The 21240-nt window shown below is 36.5% G+C and overlaps 1 protein-coding gene across 1 annotated transcript in view; it reads left to right on the top strand.

The window, feature by feature from the left end:
• The window catches only part of LOC132495489 (coiled-coil domain-containing protein 150-like), an 83858-nt gene that overhangs the window by 39871 nt on the left and 22747 nt on the right, over positions 1-21240 (top strand). Inside the window, 4 exon segments of the mRNA XM_060107383.1 lie at positions 2444-2527; positions 19657-19764; positions 20215-20251; positions 20254-20270. Coding sequence (XP_059963366.1) covers positions 2444-2527; positions 19657-19764; positions 20215-20251; positions 20254-20270 — 246 coding nt within the window.

The raw sequence follows: 21240 nt of genomic DNA, 5'->3' as shown, positions 1-21240 counted from the left end.
TTAAACATACATTTTCAAATGGTAGCACCAGACAGAAGTAGAATTAGTTGCATACACAACTAGGATTATAATGACTTGAAATTAAACAATGTATTAAATGTAGTATTTCTTAAAACTAGGGTGACATTCAGTCAGTGTATACTTGTGAGGGTGACAATTGGTTCCATTTCCGGGGGGGTCTATGTCATACTGGTTGTTAAACATTTTGAATAAAATTCGTACTTAACAATCTACTTATAAAACAGCTTTACCAAGATGCTACCATCTCTTGGTTTTATGTATCCTTCTAACAGCTTCTGCTAGCTTTTAGAGTTTACCCAGATTTTTAAAATTATTTTAGAAATCACTTTGTGGCTTACTGTTGATCCTTGTCAACCTACCTTTCATATCTTAAGATAATTCTTTCTGTGTTAGCTTCCTGCTTTTCCAAGGAGTGATGTTTTTGTGCTTGAGTTAAAATGTATATTCTAACCATTAGCATTTTTCTTTGTATGCTGTTTCTCAGGTGATTCTCCAGTTTCTGTTTTGCTCTGTATATTAATAATTTTTATAGTATATTGCCAAGATTATTTAAGCAAAGGTTACATTGAGTTCTGCATTCCACAACTCAGAATCTGAGATATTCACTCATTTAAGTGGTCTCTCTCTAATTTTTGGTGTTCCGCCAATTTTCTTAAGTACAGGGCCTATTTAAATAATCTGAAAACAGTAATTTAAGTTACTGCCTTAACATCTACTTTCCTTTAGCAACTGGAACAATTTATTTTTGTTTGTCATAAATTTAAATAAGTGACTTTGTGTCAAACAGTATCACATTTTGATTTTTCTTAGTTTTCACTTATCAGTGCATTAGTGTTCTCTTGGGTGGCAAAAAGGAAATTATTTTAAAAGTGTATTTGAAAGAGTAATAGAATTCTTTATGCCTTTGCCTAAAAGAGGGAATGTTACTGAGGAAAAAAGTGCCATTATTTTAAAAATTCTTGGACACATTTTATAAGAGACCCAGACTATCCAAGTTATTTAAAAAAATAAAAAGCCTTCCACATTCCAAGAAGGCAAGCAAAGTTATTTTTGAGTGTTTTTATTTGTAATAGCTAGCATATTTTTGGTTAAATCTGGCTCTTGACTTTTTATAAGCTATACCTACATTTTGCAGCACATTGGGCACCTTGATTTATAGGACTTGGAACTGAATTTTAAGTTTTAAATAATTCAGCTTTTATGGTTATGGTGTAGCTTTGTTTTTGTAGCATTATTGGCCATCCTTGTCATATATTTTCTGCTGAAGACTTGATCAAAACATAATCCCAGGGCTTCCCTGGTGGTGCAGTGGTTGAGAGTCCGCCTGCCGATGCAGGGGATACGGGTTTGTGCCCCGGTCCAGGAAGATCCCACATGCCGTGGAGCGGCTGGGCCCGTGAGCCATGGCTGCTGAGCCTGAGCATCCGGAGCCTGTGCTCCACAACGGGAGAGGCCACAACAGTGAGAGGCCTGCGTACCGCCAAAAACAAAAAAACAAAGACCTCTCATTATTAAAGGCTGTTTGAATGATTAAATATGTAATTTCATGAAATATAGAGACTTCAGTAATGTTTGTCCTAGATAACATTATGTTGAGTACTTGATCAAACAATGTTGGAGTTTCTGACAAACATTTCTTTTGTTTTTTTTTCAGTTTTTTTTTCTTTTTTTACTGCCTTTTACTATGGTAACTGAGGTGTCTGTTATTGACCAAATGGTTGTGATCATTTGTAGCTCCCATTGTCTTAAATAACTACAGTCATCCCTCAGTATCTGTGGGGGATTGGTTCCAGGACCCCCCAGATACCAAAATCTGTGGATGCTCAAGTCCCTTATATAAAATGGTGTGATATTTGCATATAATCTATGCACATTCTTCCATATACTTTAAATCATCTCTAGATTACTTATAATACCTAACACAATGTAATGCTATTTAAATAGTTGTCAGTTGCCCGTGTGTGGCAAATTCAAGTTTTGCTTTTTGGAACTTACTGAAAATTAATTTTTCCTGAATATTTTTGATCCACAGTTGGTTTAACCAGTGGATGTGGAACCTGTGGATACAGAGGGCCGACTGCATATAATCCTCAAACTGCATACCTGCAACCACTGATAAAACCACCCCACATCTGGGTTAGGTTGCAACTACAAAGGAATACTTGACATAACAAAAACAGAATTAGGAACCAAAGAACAACAGTGAGTCCTAAGGCACTCATATTTTCATTAGCAGTCTCTCTACATGTTTCATATTACACTATGATCAGCTGTCTAAAGACAGACTAAGAGATAGCAGTAGCAAATAAATATGAATCCTGGATTCATAACTTTAGAATTAGTAAGGGTATAAATACTTAAGAAAGAAAATGATTATTCATTCTATGCCTAGAGGTACTGATACCTGTGTTTGCTTTATCAGCTTGCCCAACAGCAGGTGGAAAATGTCTTGGGAAAAATTACTGAGAGTAAAAATAAACTGGCCTATGAAAAGGGAAGACTACAGGTATGAGATTTTGTTTTTTGATTTTTGTTTTCTAATTTCTTAATGCCAGTTGTCAAGCTAAATTTTGCTGGATTTTGAGAGGACTTAGCTCTGTCATTTACTAATTCTATAACTTTGGACAAGTTTTTAAGCCTCCCTAAGTTTGGTCCCTCATTCAAATCCAGGTGACTTCTATTTACACACCTATAATATAATACTGAAACCTAAAATTGTGAAGCCAAGGCTCATTCTGTGACAGTATAAAACTTTATTATAATTATTTTATGCATGGTCATTTGCTGCCAATGTAGAAAGCCTATGTTCTCTCTTTCTTTATCGAAGTATAGTTTACAGTTTTACATTAGTTTCAGGTGTACAACAGAGTGACTCAATACTTTTATAGATCATATTCCATTTAAAGTTATTATAAAATATTGGCTATATTCCCTGTACTGAACAATCAGTCCTTGTAGCTTGTTTATTTTATACATAGTAGTTTGTACCTCTTAATCCCCTACCCCTGTTTTGCCCCTCCCACCTTCCTTTCCCCCACTGATAACCCCTAGTTTATTCTCTATTTCTGTGAGTCTGTCTCTGTTTTGTTATTTTCATTGCTTTGTTTTATTCTTTAGATTCCACATATAAGTGCTAACATATAATATTTGTCTTTCTTTGTCTGACTTATTTCACTAAGTATAATACCTTTCAGGTCTATCCATGTTGTTGCAAATGGCAAGATTTCATTCCTTTTTATGGCTGACTAATATTCTCTATATATATATATATGTGTGTGTGTCTGTGTATATATACGTACACGTATGTATATGTATATATATAGAGAGAGAAAGAGAGAGAATATATATATATATTCTCACATCTTCTTTATCCAGTCATCTGTTGATAGACCCTTAGGTTGATTCCATATCTTGGCTATTGTAAATAATGCTGCTATGAAGGTTGGGGTTTTTTTCCCCCTAAAATAATGGGTTTATTGAGATATAATTCACGTTTAAAGTGTAAAATTTAGTGGTTTATAGTACATTCACAAAGTTGTGGAATCATTACCACTGTCTAATTCCAGAACATTTTCATCGTGACAAAAAGAAGCCCTGTACCCACTAGCAGTCATTCCCCATTCTCCCCTTCCCTAGCCTCTGGCAACCACTAATTTACTCTCTGTTTCTATAGATATTCCTATTTGGGACCATGTTTAACTTTTTTGAAGTGTAAAAAAGAATTCTTTTTTTTTCTTTTTTTTTTTACCACCCCCCCCAGCTGCTTTCCCCCCTTGGTGTCCATACGTTTGTTCTCTACATCTGTGTCTCTATTTCTACCCTGCAAACTGGTTCATCTGTACCATTTTTCTAGGTTCCACATATATGTGTTAATATACGGTATTTGCTTTTCTCCTTCTGACTTAACTTCACTCTGTATGACAGTCTCCAAGTCCATCCACGTCTCTACAAATGACCCAATTTCGTTCATTTTTATGGCTGAGTAATATTCCATTGTTTAAACATGCCACATCTTTATCCATTCGTCTCTCAATGGGCATTTAGGTTGCTTCCATGACCTGGCTATGGTAAATAGTGCTGCAATGAAATTGGGGTGCATGTGTCTTTTTGAATTATGGTTTTCTCTGGGTATATGCCCAGTAGTGGGATTGCTGGATCATATGGTAATTCTATTTTTAGTTTTTTAAGGAACCTCCATACTGTTCTCCATAGTGGCTGTATCAATTTGCATTCCCACCAACAGTGCAAGAGGGTTCCCTTTTCTCCACATCCTCTCCAGCATTTGTTGTTCGTAGATTTTCTGATGATGCCCATTCTAACTGGTGTGAGGTGATATGTCATTGTAGTTTTTTTTTTTTTTTTTGTGGTACGCGGGCCTCTCACTGTTGTGGCCTCTCCCATTGTGGAGCACAGGCTCCAGACGTGCAGGCTCAGCAGCCATGGCTCACGATCCCAGCTGCTCTGTGGTATGTGGGATCTTCCCGGACTGGGGCAAGAACCTGTGTCCCCTGCATCGGCAGGCAGACTCTCAACCACTGCGTCACCAGGGAAGCCCTGTCATTGTAGTTTTGACTTGCATTTCTCTAATAATTAGTGATGTTGAGCAGCTTTTCATGTGCTTCTTGGCCATCTGTATGTCTTCTTTGGAGAAATGTCTATTTAGGTCTTCTGCCCATTTTTGGATTGGGTTGTTTGTTTGTTTTTTTTAATATTGAACTGCATGAGCTATTTATATATTTTGGAGATTAATCTTTTGTCCGTTGATTTGTTCTCCCGTTTTGAGGGTTGTCTTTTCTTCTTGTTTATGGTTTCCTTTGCTGTGCAAAAGCTTTTAAGTTTCATTAGGTCCCATTTGTTAATTTTTGTTTTTATTTCCATTACTCTAGGAGGTGGATCAAAAAACAGCTTGCTGTGATTTATGTCAGAGTGTTCTGCCTAGGTTTTCCTCTAAGAGTTTTATAGTGTCTGGTCTTACATTTAGGTCTCGAATCCATTTTGAGTTTATTTTTGTGTTAGGGAGTGTTCTAAGTTCATTCTTTTACATGTAGCTGTCCAGTTTTACCAGCAACACTTATTGAAGAGACTGTCTTTTCTCCATTGTATATCCATGCCTCCTTTGTGATAGATTAGTTGACCATAGGTGCATGGGTTTATCTCTGGGCTTTCTATCTTGTTCCATTGATCTATATTTCTGTTTTTGTGCCAGTACCATATTGTCTTGATTACTATAGCTTTGTAGTATAGTCTGAAGTCAGGGAGTCTATTCCTCCAGCTCCGTTTTTTTCCCCCAAGACTGCTTTGGCTATTCAGGGTCTTTTGTGTCTCCATACAAATTTTAAGATTTTTTGTTCTAGTTCTGTAAAAAACGCCATTGGTAATTTGATAGCGATAGCATTGAATCTGTAGATTGCTTTGTGTTGCAGTCATTTTCACAATATTGATTCTTCCAATCCAAGAACATGGTATATCTCTCCATCTGTTTGTATCATCTTTAATTTCTTTCATCAGTGTCTTAATAGTTTTCTGCATACAGGTCTTTTGTCTCCCTAGGTAGATTTATTCCTAGGTATTTTATTCTTTTTGTTGCAGTGGTAAATAGGAGTGTTTCCTTAATTTCTCTTTCAGATTTTTCATCATTAGTGTATAGGAATGCAAGAGATTTCTGTGCATTAATTTTGTATCCTGCAACTTTACCAAATTCATTGATTAGCTGTAGTAGTTTTCTGGTGGCATCTTTAGGATTTTCTCTATATAGTATCATGTCATCTGCAAACAGTGACAGTTTTACTTCTTTTCCAATTTGTATTCCTTTTATTTCTTTTTCTTCTCTGATTGCTGTGGCTAGGACTTCCAAAACAATGTTGAATAATAGTGGTGAGAGTGGACATCCTTGTTCCTGATCTTAGAGGAAATGCTTTCAGTTTTTCACCACTGAGAATGATGTTTGCTCTGGGTTTGTCATATATGGCTTTTATTACGTTGAGGAAATTTCCCTCTCTGCCCACTTTCTGGAGAGTTTTTATCTTAAATGTGCGTTGAATTTTGTCAGAAGCTTTTTCTGCATCTATTGAGATGATCATATGGTTTTTATTCTTCAGATTTTTAATATGGTGTATCACATTGATTGATTTGCATATATTGAAGAATCCTTTCATCCCTGGGATAAATCCAACTTGATTGTGGTGTATGATCCTTTTAATGTGTTGTTGGATTCTGTTTGCTAGTATTTTGTTGAGGATTTTTGCATCTATATTCATCAGTGATATTGGTCTGAAATTTTCTTTTTTTGGTAGTATCTTTGTCTGGTTTTGTTATCAGGGTGATAGTGGCCTCATAGAATGAGTTTGGGAGTGTTCCTTCCTCTGCAATTTTTGGAAGAGTTTGAGAAGGATGTGTGTTAGCTCTTCTCTACATGTTTGATAGAATTCACCTGTGATGCCATCTGGTCCTGGACTTTAGTTTGTTGGAAGATTTTTAATCACAGTTTCAATTTCATTACTTGTGATTGGTCTGTTCATATTTTCTATTTCTTCCTGGTTCAGACTTGGAAGGTTATACCTTTTGAAGAATTTGTCCATTTCTTCCAGGTTGTCCATTTTATTGGCATAGAGTTGCTTGTAGTAGTCTCTTAGGATACTTTGTATTTCTGCGGTGTCTGTTGTAACTAACTTCTCCTTTGTCATTTCTAATCTTATTGATTTGAGTCCTCTCCCTCCTTTTCTTGATGAGTCTGGCTAATGGTTTATCAATTTTGTTTATCTTTTCAAAGAACCAGCTTTTTAGTTTTATTGATCTTTGCAATTTTCTTAAATTTACTGAGGCTTGATTTGTGAACCAAGATGTGATCTATCCTGAAGAATGTTCCATGCGCACTTGAGAAGAAAGTGTAATCTGCTGGTTTTGGATCGAATGTCCTCTAAATATCAATTAAATCTATCTGGTCTATTGTGTCATTTAACGCTTGTGTTTCCTTATTAATTTTCTGTTTGGATGATCTGTCCATTGGTGTAAGTGAGGTGTTAAAGTCCCCCACTATTATTGAACATTGGGGTTTTTGAATTAGTATTTTCATTTTCTTCAGATATATACTTGGGAGCAATTGCTGGATCATATGGTAGTTCTATTTTTAGTTTTTTGAGGAACCTCCATACTGTTTTCCATATGGCTGCAACAATTTACATTCCCACCAACATTGCACTAGGGTTCTCTTTTCTCCACATCCTTGCCAATGTTTGTTATTTGTGGTCTTTTTGATGATAGCCATTCTGACAGGTGTGAGGTGGTATCTCATTGTGGTTTTGATTTGCATTTCCCTGATGATAAGCAGTGTTGAGCATCTTTTCATGTGCATGTTGGCCCTCTGTACATCTTCTTTGAAGAAATGTCTATTCAGGTTTTCTGACCATTTTTTTAATTGGGGTGTTTGGGTTTTTTGATATTGAGTTGTATTAGCTGTTTATGTAGTTTAGATATTAACCCCTTATCAGTCATTCCATTTGCAAACATTTTCTCCCACTCAGTAGGTTGTCTTTTCATTTTGTCAGTGGTTTTCTTTGCTGTGCAAAAGGTTTTAAGCTTAATTAGGTCCCATTTGTTTTATTTTTGCTTTTGTTTCCTTTGCCTTAGGAGAAAGAACCAAAGAAAGATTGCTACAATGTATGTCAAAGAGTGTTCTGTGTTTTCTTCTAGGAGTTTTGTGGTTTCAGGTCTTAATTCAAGTCTTTAATCCATTTCAAGTTAATTTTTGTAAATGGTATAAATTAGTGGTCCATTTTCTTTCTTTGTCAAGTGCCTGTCCAATTTCCCCAACACAGTTTATTGAAGAGACTACCTTTTTCCCATTGTATATTCTTGGTTCCTTTGTTGTAAAATAATTGACCATATATGTGTGGGTTTCTTTCTGGACTCTCTGTTTTGTTCCATTGATCTATGTGTCTCTTTTTATTCCAGTACCATACTATTTTGATTACTGTAGCTTTGTAGTATAGTCTGAAGTCAGGGAGCATATGTGAACTCCAACTTTGTTCATTTTTCTCAAGATTGCTTTGGCTATTCAGGATCTTTTGTGGTTCAATATAAATTTTATGATTATTCTAGTTTTGTGAAAAATGTCATGCGTTTTTGATAGGGATTGTATTAAATCTGTAGATTGCTTTGTGTAGTATGGACATTTTACCAAAATTTCTGTGAACATGGGATATCTTTCCATTTCCTTATATCATCTTTAATTTCCTTCACCAGTGTTTTATAGTTTTGGAGAGTATAGGTCTTTCACCTTCTTGGTTAAGATCATTCCTAGGTATTTTATTCTTTTGGTGTGATTTTAAACAGGATTGTTTTGCTTTCTCTTTGTGATTGTTCATTGTAAGAGTATAGAAAAGCAACAGATTTCTGTATATTAATCTTGTATCCTGCAACTTTACTGAATTAATTTATTCTAATAGTTTTTTGGTGGAGACTTTAGGGTTTTATATATAAGTATAATGTCATCTGCAAATAGTGACAGATTTACCTTTTCCCTTCCAGTTTGATGCCTTTTATTTCTTTTTCTTGTCTGATTCCTGTGTCTAGGGTTTCCAGTACTGTGTAAAATATAAATGGGAAGAGTAGGCATCCTTGTCTTGTTTCTGATTTTAGAGGAAAAGCTTTCAGCTTTCCAACATTGCGTATGATGTTAGCTGTCGGTTTGTCATAAATGGCCTTTATTTATGTTGAGATATGTTTCATCTATGCCAACTTTGATGAAAGTTTGTATCATGAATGTTTGTTGAATTTTGTCAAATGCTTTTTCTACATCTGTTGAGATGATCATGTGATTTTTATCCTTTCTTTTGTTAATGTGGTGTATCACATTGATTAATTTGTAGGTATTAAACCATCCTTGCATCCCTGGAATAAATCCCGCTTGATCACGGTATATAATCCTTTTTATAATTGTTGAATTCAGTTTTCTAATATTTTGTTGAGGATTTTTGCAACTATATTAATCAGAGATGTTGGCCTGTAATTTTCTCTTTTTGTGTGGTGTCTTTGTCTGATTTTGGTATCAGGATAATCGTAGGCTCATAGAATGAATTTGGGAGTGTTCCCTCCTCTTCAGTTTTTTGGAGTAGTTTGAGAAGGATAGGTATCAGCTCTTCTTTATATGTTTGTTATTGATAGAATTTCCCTGTGAAGCTGTCAGGTCCTGGACTTTTGTTTGCTGGGAGTTTTTTGATTACTAATTCAATTCCACTACTAGTGATCAGTCTGTTCAGATTATCTCTTTCTTCCTCATTCAGTCTTGGAAGATTGTATGTTTCTAGAAATTTATCCATTTCTTCTAGGTTTTCCAATTTGTTGGCATATAGCTGTTCATAGTATTCTCTTCTGATGTTTTTTTGTACCTCTGTGATATCAGTTGTAATTTCTCCTCTTTCAGTTATTATTTTGTTCATTTGTGTCCTCTGTCTTTTTTTCTTAAAGTGCCTGGCTAAAGGCTTATTGATTTTATTTATCTTTTAAAAAAAACAGCTCTTAGTTTCATTGATCTTTTCTATTGGTGTTTTTTTTTTAGTCTCCTTTTCATTTATTTCCTCTCTGATCTTTATTATTTCCTTCCTTTTGCTGACTTTGGGCTTTGTTCTTTTTCTAATTCCTTTAGATGGTATGTTAGGTTGTTCATTTGAAATTTTTCTTTTTTCTTGAGGTAGTCCTGTGTCGCCATAAACTTCCCTCTTAGGACTGTTTTTGCTGCATCTTGTAGATTTTGGAAAGTTGTGTTTTTATTTTCATTTGTTTCAAGGTATTTTCTGATTTCCTCTTTGATTTCTTTACCTACCCATAGGTTTTAATAGCATGTTGTGTAGTCTCCACATGCTTGTGGTTTTCCCATTTTTCTTCCTGTAGTTGATTTCTAGTTACATACCATTGTGTTCATAAAAAAATGCTTGATATAATTTCTGTTCTCTTAAATTTGTTGAGACTTGTTTTATGGCCTAGCATGTGATCTATCCTGGAAAACATTCCATGTGCATTTAAATTTTATTTTTTATTTTTTAAAATTTTTGGCTGCATTGGGTCTTCATTGCTGTGTGCAGGCTTTCTCTGGTTGTGGCACGCAGGGGCTGTTCTTCATTGCGGTGCGCAGGCTTCTCATTGCAGTGGCTTCTCTTGTTGTGGAGCACGGGCTCTAGGTGCACGGCCTTCAGTAGTTGTGGCATGCGAGCTCCAGAGCGCAGGCTCAGCAGTTGTGGCACATGGGCTTATTTGCTCCGTGGCATGTGGGATCTTCCCAGGCCAGGGCTCGAACCTGTGTCCCCTGCATTGGCAGGTGGACTCCCAACCACTGTGCCACCAGGGAAGCCCCCATATGCATTTAAAAAGAATGTGTATTCTTGTTTTTGGACGAAAGTCCAGTAGATATCTATTAAGTCCAACTGGTCTAATGTGCCATTTAAGACCACTGTTTCCTTATTGATTTTCTGTCCATTGATACAAGTGGAGTGTTAAAGTCCCATACTATTATTGTATTGTTGTCATTTTCTCCCTTTATGTCTGTTAATATTTGCTCTGTATGTTTAGATGCTCCTGATTAGGTTCACCTGTTTTATGTACATATATGTTAATGAAAGTTAATCCTATTCTTGTACAGATCCCTTTATTATTATATAATGCTGTTTGTTGTCTTTTGTTATAGACTTTATTTTAAAGTCTACTTTGTCTGATATGAGTATTGCTACCTCAGCATTTTTTTCTTCTTCCATTTACATGAACTATCTTTTTCCATCCCCTCACTTTCAGGCTGTGTGTGTGTCTCTGAGATGAGTCTCTTGCAGGCAGCATATAGATGGGTCTTCATTTTTATCCAGTCAGCCACCCTATGTCTTTTGACTGGAGCATTTAGCCCATTGATATTTAAAGTGATTATTGATAAGTGTGTACTTATTGCCATTTTGTCACTAGTTTTCTGGTTGTTTTTATAGTTCTTCTCTGTTATCTTCTTCTTTTACTTCCTTCCCTTGTGGTTTGATGATTTTCTTTAGTGGTGTGCTTGTATTCTTTTCTCTAGTTTCTGTGTATCTATTGTAGGTTTTTTATTTGTGGTTACTGTGGAGTTCATATATGTTGACCTAGAACTTTATGTGCTTATTTTAAACTGGTAGTCATTTAAGTTCAGATACATTTATACACTTTTTAAAAGCTACATTTTTTATCCCCCCCCCACATTTTGTGTTTTCAATGTCATATTTTACATATTCATGTCTATCCCTTAACTATTTATTGTAGTTATGGTTGATTTTATAATTTTTGTCTCTTAATCTTGTACTAGCTTATTTAAGTAGTTGATCCACAACCTTTATCTTATATTTGCCTTTACTAGTGGGATTTTCCTTTCCTATAAATTCTTCTTGTAGCCTTTTCCACTTAGAGAAGACCCTTTAACACTTGTAACATCAGTTAGATGAGCTCTCTTAGTTTTTGCTTCTCTGAGAAGTTCTTCAACTCTCTTTCAATTCTGAATAATAATTTTGCTGGGTAGAGTATTCTGGCTTGTAGGTTTTTCCCTTTCAATACTTTAAATATATCATGCCACTCCCTTCTGACCTGCCAAGTTTCTATGGAAAAATCAGCTGATAGCCTTATGGAGGTTCCTTTGTGTGTTACTCTTTATTTTTTTTTCTTGCTGCCTTTAAAATGCTCTTGTTAACTTTTGCCATTTTAATTATATGTCTTGGTGTGGGTCTTTTTAGGTTCATCTTTTTTGGAACTCTTTGTACTTCCTATACCTAGAAATCTGTTTCTTTCTTCATCCTCAGGAATAATTTTTTTCAGCCATAATTTCATCAAATACATTTTTAACCTTCTTCTCTTGCTCTTCTCCTTCTAGGACCCCTAAAATGGGAATGTTGTCCCAGAGGTTCCTTCAACTATCCTCATTTTTTAAAATTTGTTTTCCTTTTTGCTCTTCTGAATTGGTGATTTCCAATATTGTATCTTCCTGATTACTTATGCATTCTTCTGTATCTCCTAGTCTGTTATTAATTCCTTTTAGTGTACTTTTCATTTCAGTTATTATGATCTTCAGCTCCAACTGGTTCTTTTTTATATTTTCTAGTCCCTTGTTAAAATTCTTACTCTGTTCATCTATTCTTTTTCCCAAGTTCAGTTAGCATTCTTATTACTAATGCTTTGACCTCTATATCTGGTAAATTATTTATCTCTATTTCATTAGTTGTTTTTTCAGGGTTTTTTTTGTTCTTTTGTTTGAAATAAATTCTTTTATCTTCTCATTTTGTTTTACTTTCTGTATCTCTAGGTAAAAGTTACTTATCCCAAACTTAAAGGGGTGTCCTTGTGTGGGAGTATCCCTGTGCAGTCTGCTCGTGTCCAGTGGCTTTGTTGGGAGAGCTGAATCTGAAGTGAGCACAGGTTACATCTTCCCCCAGGGTGTGCTGGCAGTTACCACCTTAGTGGGAGGTAGGGCCAGAGACGGAGGGGCTAGAGCCAGAGCCAGGTGTGAGCTGGCATTTCTCCTCTGCTCAATGGCTGTAGCCACCCTATCAGGTGTAGGGCCAGGTATCAAGGTGCTGGAGCAGAAGCCCTAAGGGTCAGGTCCAGGCTGGTTTTGTTCCCTCTTAAGTGTGCACTCCCTCTCCCCTCCAGCAATGGCAGCCTTTGCCCTAGTGGGCAGCTGCATCAGAGCAAAAGGGTCCAGAGTAGGTGCCTGGCATGGGCTGGGGTATGCACTGGGATGGTCCCAGCACGTCAGTAGGAGTTCCAGGTAGCTCCTGCCCCACCACTTCTGCACACACTGGTAATGATTGCCCTCACCCTATTCAGATGTAGGGCCCAGTCTGAACTGCTCCATCTCCCCCAAGTGCTTATCCTCCTTGACAATGGCAGCCTTTACCTAGTGGGGAGCTGCTCCACAGCAAGAGGGGCTGGAGCTGGCATCCGTGCAGGCTAGGGCAGCTGTTGGGGTGGTCTTGGGAAACCGGCCAGAGCCCCAGGCCATTTTTAATCTGTTTCCTCTACCTTGTTCCTGGGAGTAAGCAAGCGTGTGTGCACTCTTCAGGAGCGGAGTCTCAGGTTCTTACAGCTCTCTGGTATGTCCCACTGATTTTCAAACCAGCTAGTGGGATTCATCTTTCCATTGTTGGTCCCCAGGACTGGGGTTCCTAATATGTGGTTCAAGCCCCAAAATCCCCAGGGAGGATCTCTGAACCTGTGATATCCCCTCCTCTTCTGTATCCCTACTAGGGACATAGGTCCTGACCTGATCACTTCTCCCTTCCTACCAAACTCTGTGGATCTTTCTTTGCAGCCTTGGTTGTAGACATCTTCCTGCCAGTCTCCAGTTTGTTTTCACTGAGAGCTGCTACACATACAGATGTGTTTTTGATTTGTTTGTAGGGGTAGGTGAGCTCAGCATCATCCTACTCCACCATCTTGATTCCCTCCATTGCATATGTTTTCCTTTTTGCAGAATTTTTATAACATTCCTAAAAAGAAATAACCCTGGAAATTGAGAGGCAAGGCAATAGAATTGACTTGTGCATGAGATGATACTGTTCTTTCACTCCATGTGAGTTTTGTCCCTAAAGTATCCTCAGAGCAGGAAGCTTGCCACTAATAAGGGTAGACCTGCCTTAAACCAACTTCAGTAGAAACACTGAAGTCTAAATTAGTGGTTCTCAGCCTTACCTACACAGTAGGCTCCCCTGGGGAATTTTAAAAACTCTTCATGCTAGGAAGTATATGATGTCTGCCATTTACTTTGAAATGAATCATCAAAAAAAGAAAAAAGAAAATAGTTTGGTAGATTGATACAGGAAATGATGGGTGGATATATGATAAGTAAGTATAAAAATGTTAATGGTTGAATTTGAATGGCAGGTGTATGCACATTTCAATTTTTCTGTATATTTAAATTTTTTCATAATAAAATATAAAGGGAAAACTCCCCATGACTGGGCTTGCACCCCAGAGCAATTAAATCAGAATCTCAGGAAATAAGTCATAGGCTTCAATACTTTTTAAATCCCCGGTGATTCCAATGTGCACCCATAGTTGAGCACCACTGGACTGAATGGTATGAAGTGAAGTCTGGTTAGCCTTGGCAGCTATAGAGCTGACTGAATAAGTAATCTCCCTAGAGATTTGCCGAACACCTCAGTGTTAATCTTATCTCATCTTCCCAAAGGACTTACCATAGGGTTAGCAGACAAGATCCAGCCCAGAAATGGCAGGTGATCTGAAAGGCAGTTGATAAACCATGGTTGTGAAACAGTATGTTGTCCAGTAAAAAGATAAAGCTGGGCTTCCCTGGTGGTGCAGTGGTTGAGAGTCCGCCTGCCGATGCAGGGGACACGGGTTCGTGCCCCGGTCCGGGAAGATCCCACATGCCGCGGAGCGGCTGGGCCCGTGAGACATGGCCGCTGAGCCTGCGTGTCCAGAGCCTGTGCTTCGCAATGGGAGAGGCCACAACAGTGAGAGGCCCGCGTACCGCAAAAAAAAAAAAAAAAAGATAAAGCTATTTGGCCACTATTTGTGTGCTTTTAATTAATATTTTCCAGAGGCAGCGATGCACTTAAATATAATCATCTATACTTGTGTAACCTTGCACAAGTCTTAATTTTCTTGTTTCATCTTATTCACCTATGAAATGAGCTGGGGAAGTACACCTCTCTTATTTACTTCTCACTGGGAAAAGTGATCAGTGTAATAGGCTGGGTATATACTTTCTCCTTTGTGAAACTAATCATCTCGTAGAAGCTGTGGCCCATGATTTTGACCTGCTTTTAGCTTTCCCAAGAGAAATGAAGTATATTTTTAAGTGGGTGAGAAAACTCTTAAATACTCATAGCCAAATCTTAAACCCTTGATGCCAAACTTTAGCTGGGAGTGGAATACATTTTAAGATTTATTAGTGAGTCTGGTGTTACCTATCTAACCTTTTAAACCTTGATTACATGTTAGAGATCATCCTTATAATCTTAAGGAAAATACATGCCTTTTTTTCTGTCCATATTCCTGTAATAAGGGCTGAACCTTTTTGATAGCCTTTGAAAGGTGAAACACTTTTGAAACTATTGATTCACTGGTGTTTTTATGTCATGCCTTGGGTTGGCACATTCCAAAAGGCACTGACCTCATCAGCCCAAGGGAAAGTGCTCTTATATAGCACATTATTTTCTTTTTTAATTGACAATCTTGTGTTAGTTGCTGGTGTACAGCAAAGTGGTTCAGTTTTATATATATGTGTGTGTGTGTATATATGTTCTTTTTCATATTCTTTTCCATTATACTTTATTTAAAAATATTAAATATAGCTCCCTGTGCTACATAGTAGGACCTTGTTGTTTATTTTATACACAGTAGCTTGCATCTGCCACTCCCAAACTCCTAATTTATCTCCCCCCCCCCACTTTCTCCTTTGGTAACCATAAGTTTGTTTTTTATGCCTGTGAGTCTGTTTCTGTTTTGTAAATAAGTTCATTTGTATCATATTTTAGAGTCCACATATAAGTGATATCATATGGTATTTTTCTTTCTCTGACTTACTTCACTTAGTATGATAATCTCTAGGGCCATCCATGTTGCTGCAAATGGCATTAGTTCATTCTTTTTTATGGCTGAGTAATAGACCTTTGTGTGTGTGTATATATATATATATATATATATATATATATATATATACACACACACACACACACACACATACATATACACACACACACATCTTCTTTATCCATTCCTCTATCGATGCATATCTTGGTTGCTTCTATGTCTTGGCTATTGTAAATGTATAGCATATTACTCTCACAAGATAATCTAAAAGAAGAGCTACATATTAAATGTAATCAAAACAATAGTCTGCTGTGTGTTCTCTCAATTGGATTATAATCGATTAAAATATTACATGTGAACCATATTAGATAAAATATTGTATTGTCAAAATTGACTTAATGATGTAAATACCGGGTTTTACGTGTTAATGCAGACTGTCAGAAACTGTCACCTCACACTCAAACATGATTTCAGTTTCATATATGGTGCTGTATACTATTGCATTATCTAAATATGCCCAAATGTATCTATCCTTTCTTATGTCGATGGAAATTTAGGCAGTTTTCAGTTGTTTGCAAATAATGCTGATATGATTAATTCTTGCACATGTCTTTGTACTCATCCAAAATATTCTCTATTCTAGGTATAATTCTTAGGAGAATTGCTGGGTTGCATGATGTACATAAATTGAAATTTACTGGAGTTTTTCAAATTTCTCCGAAAAGTAATTATACCAGTTTAGAAAGCAGTCTATATAAGAGGATGTAGAGTGACATGTGTTAACATGGATGAATCTCATAAAATAATACTACATACTGTTGAGGGATACATTTATAGTAAAATTATTTAAAAGGAATAGGGATGATAAAACACCGAATTCAGGATAGTAGTTAACTCCGGGATGGAAGAGATTTAGTTGGATTAGGCTACACAGAGGGTTTCAACTATATTAGTAATGTTTTATTCTTTTTAAGTTGAGTGATGAATAGAAGGGATGTTGCTATATATGCCTGAAAGATTTCCAACATTTTTTAAAAATAAATTTATTTTATTTATTTTTGGCTGCATTGGGTCTTCATTGCTGCATGCAGGGCTGTCTCTAGTTGCTGTGAGCTGGGGCTACTCTTCGTTGCGGTGCATGGGCTTTTCACTGCGGTGGCTTCTCGTTGCAGAGCACGGGCTGTAGGCCCGCGGGCTTCAGTAGTTGTGGCTCACAGGTTCTAGAGCGCAGGCTCAGTAGTTGTGGCGCACAGGCTTAGTTGCTCCGCAGCATAGGGGATCTTCCTGGACCAGGGATCGAACCCATGTCCCCTGCATTGGCAGGAGGATTCTTAACCACTGCACCACCAGGGAAGCCCCACACCTTTTTCTTGTCTTTAAACATACGTTAGTGCTTTATGCTCACTTTAATCTACCACTGGCCCCATCACTCTTATACCAACTAGATTCAAATATTATGTTAGCTGCCTAGCCCCTTAGGAGCAGCTGCATTTGTGATCTTAATTTAGAGATTATTTAAAGGTTTTGTTTGTTTTGTTTTAATAAATTTTTATTGAACTATAACATATTATACAGAAAAGTACACAGGATACAGTTAATGGATTTTCACAAAGTAGAGGTAACCATGTGACCGGCACACAGAATATTCCCAGCACCCAGAACCCATTTCATAGCCTTTTTCAGTCACTATCCCCCATGATGTTACTATCCATCATCCTGACTTCTAATACCCCAGATTAATTTTTGAACTTTATATAATAATACAGTATATAGTTTTTGTGTCTTGTTTCTTTCACCCAGCATTATAATTGAGAGATCCATCCATGTTGATTGTTGTTGTACTTCTTTGATTTGAATTGCTTCATGGAATTATATGAATATTATTAAGGGTGCTGTGCTGAAATGATCAGTTTTATGAATGTATTTTCATACTTCTAGTCAAAATACATAACTCTGGCAGTTTAGGTTGTTTCAACTCTGTAGCTCATTTCAAACTTCGGGGTAACGTTGTAGGCTTGTCCTACTTTATTTCCAACTTATCATATGTATCGAAGAAGAAAAAACTTAGGAAATTTATTAATAGCATTAATTTAGAATACTTGCATTATAAAACACATAAAAATAAGGGCTTCCCTGGTGGCGCAGTGGTTGAGAGTCCGCCTGCTGATGCAGGGGACGCGGGTTCGTGCCCCGGTCCGGGAAGATCCCACATGCTGCGGAGCGGTTGGGACCGTGAGCCATGGCCGCTGAGCCTGCGCGTCCGGAGTCTGTGCTCCGCAACGGGAGAGGCCACAACAGTGAGAGGCCCGCGTACCACAAAAAAAAAAAAAAAAAATTTCCTTTTCATCCATTTCTTAGGTGTCTCACAGTTTCTATAGTGTTATGTTTTTATAGTTTTATATTAGAAAATATATGTAAGGGGCAATATTAGGGTAGGAGATTAAGAAGTACTACTGTGTATAAAATAAGCTACAAGGATATATTGTACATTACATGGAATATAGCCAATATTTTATAATAACTATAAATGGAGTATAATCTTTAAAAATTGTGAATCCCTATGTTGTATAGTTGAAACTTACATAATATTATAAATCAACTATACCTCAATTTTTAAAAATATGTATCTCTATATATTTAGATCATTTGAAACAATAGGAGGATATGACCTTGACCTAAATACTGGTATTTCCGAGACTGCCTGGTAAGCTAGCTGTGGAAGCTACTTGGATTTTAATGACACAGAAACATCAGATCTCTGAGGGCAGCAGGATTTATTTGCTTCTGTGTTCTTCCCCATTTCAGTGTCCTGAATTAGAAATTCTTCCAAAAAAGAAACCCAGTATAAAAAGTAAAGTGCTTTATAGATGAGAACATGCCATCTGACAAGTTTCAGGGCATTTTATTGACTACTCTGAGGCTGGGGGTAGCATAAGTTACCTGAGAAATATTGTGGAATAAGGATATTCTGTGTTTTGTTTGAAGAGAGGCAAATCTAAAATTCTTGAGTGTTCATCAGTATTTTCCACTGAGTTCTAAGGTTAACAGCAGTTTGCTTACGTTTAAAATGAGAATAAGTGTTGCATCAATACCTCTCTTTAGAGGAAGCCATTCTAATTCTGAACCTTAAGTGAATACTCTTAAGGGGGAGCCATGGAACATGTTTTATACTGTACACTGTGGAAAAGAGCACCAGAAACAGGCAAAGATGAGAAAAAGGATTCTGCTGATGGAACAAGAGAGATTTCCTAAGACAAAATGTGTTTTCATGTGTTTCTAAACAAAACGAAGTATTAGCACTCAAATTTTAACAGTTCTTGAAAACAATTAGTGGCTACCACCAAGAGGAGTTTGCCCTTCAGAGGTGGGAAACAAGAAAAGATACTGAGAGAGGAAAAAGTTGATTTAAATTAAAAATTTTGGATGAAATTTTTTCTGATTCAGAGATAGGTTCAGTAATGTTAATTGTCTATTTGTATTGAGAGGGTTGGGAATAAGAGGAAGAAAATGTAGAAAAACACACAATTTGGAGATTTGTGAGTAAATATTAATGATTTTATTCCCCCAAATCATCTTTTCTTTAAAGTGAAAGATGTGAGTAGTCAGCTTTATGAGTTAGTTTTCAAATAATAATTCAGCCTATAAGAATTCTGTTAATTCAACTTTCGTAATTCTCTGTGGGTAAACACAAGACTCTTGTCTCCTTACATACTGACAATTCTAATTATCCGTACTCAGAAAGGGTTTTGAATACTAGATACCACAATTTCTTTAAAATTGAAATATTTTACCCACAAAGTCTCACTGTTATATTCATGAGTCATGTTAATTTGGAGTTTCCATAAATGCTATAAACCAAATGAATTACTCAGTACATGTATAGGGCTATAGCCTATTTTATTTGTTGAAATAGCAATTTTAGTTGAAATAGCGTCATTAGAAAAACAGGATCGCTTTTTACAAGTTTTAAGGGTTTTTTTTTTTTCTGCAAAGCTTGTGACATCTTTTTTTTTTCTCTTTTGGAGTATATATATATATTTCGTTAATGAGACTTGTTTTTTTATTCTTCTGTTTTTCCTCTAGATAAAAGTTAAGCAGCTAGAAGAACAACTACATTCTTTTACTGAAACTAGTTCACAGAACAACCATCTACGCAAGTTGAATAAGGCACTAGAGGGCAAATATGCTCAGGTGTGATTAATAGCTATAAAACAGATTGCTTCTATGTTGTTTTAATTAGCTTTTAAGAAATTGGTGACTTTCTCCCCACCTCACCGTATGATCCCAGAAAGATGAATATTCTCTCACTTGACTCAATTTATCAAAAATATTTTAAACACCCTCGATGTACAAGGTTCCACTAAACCACAGAAGAATTCATAAAGATGCCTGAAGCAGTATTGGGACATTCAACTTGCATGCTCTAATTGCAGGATTAGTAATGTACTCGGCAGACTTTATTATAGAATAGAAGGTTATGCCTTTCAGAAACAAAATAGATTGTATTGTGAGCATGCATAGGGAACATCATCATGATGAAAGCATCGAGAATCTCTATCATAGAGGAAGTGGTTTTTCAATTTGAGCCTTAAAACTTTCGGCAGACGTGAGGAACAAGTATCTTTGGGTTTTTAATTACAGGCGAACGCAGAACTCATTGCCAACAAGATATACCTGCAATAGCGCACTTGAAAGAGGTATTAGTAGTGAAGGTGCTTACTTGTTAGCATGGTGGCTATTGAGACTGAGACTATTGAGACTATTAAAACTGTTCATAGGTCACATAACAATTTAACATGAACAGAGAAAATTAGACAAAGAAGATATCTAAAACATTTAGTGAAGAAAATAATCCAGGAATATGTTACTAAAAGAAAGTGATTCATTTCAATGACTTACAAATTTATCACATTATTTAATTTTAATTTTTAACAGTGTAAGCATGTGTAACTTCTTTAACTATAACGTTTGTGTATGTATACCCTTGGTAACCAAGCAACTAGAATGTGTCTTCAAATGGAATGCTGCTAGGGTTCTAACAGTCTGACTATACTGGTAAAGGGGACCTCATTAGATAAGCTTTGTTTCTTCATGAGGACATACTTTACACTAGTATTTTCTTCATTCTGAAAGCAAAGGAACACATTTTTAAGTATATTTTCCATCCCAGCTTCATTTAGAATATTGTGTTGTTTCTCATAGTAAAGGGGGCACTCACTGAAAAATAATTCTAGGTTTAGTGGATTTTGTCTTTTTAAATTGGTGATGCCTCCAAGAAGAAGGAAGTTTCCAGAGAGACCTGCATCTTCAAAATTACTTGAAAGCCATAGGCCCCGTGTCAACAATGTAAAGAAACGAAGTTTATCAGTTGTTTTGCCCAGGGTTAGGCCAAACCCTACACACCATGTGACCTTTGCACCTACCCTGACTTCTGTGAGGTCTTCTCAGGAGATTGGAGACTCTGAGATCTCTCTAAAGACTCTTTTGAATGCCATTAAAACCATGGAGGGAAGACTGGAAGGTAAAATAGACATTCTTGCCTCAAGACCATTAGAAAATGATGAGTCACCAAATTTTCTTCACCGGGATTCGGTAAGTGAAGGCCACAAATTAAATCATAAGGAAATTTCAGATTTATACAACAGTGAAGAAAAGTAGTAACATCTA

The sequence above is a fragment of the Mesoplodon densirostris genome, chromosome 8, assembly GCF_025265405.1.
Source record: "Mesoplodon densirostris isolate mMesDen1 chromosome 8, mMesDen1 primary haplotype, whole genome shotgun sequence".
Classification (NCBI taxonomy): domain Eukaryota; kingdom Metazoa; phylum Chordata; class Mammalia; order Artiodactyla; family Ziphiidae; genus Mesoplodon; species Mesoplodon densirostris.
The sequence above is the reverse complement of the archived record's forward strand: the minus strand, read 5'-3'. Positions and strand labels throughout refer to the sequence as shown.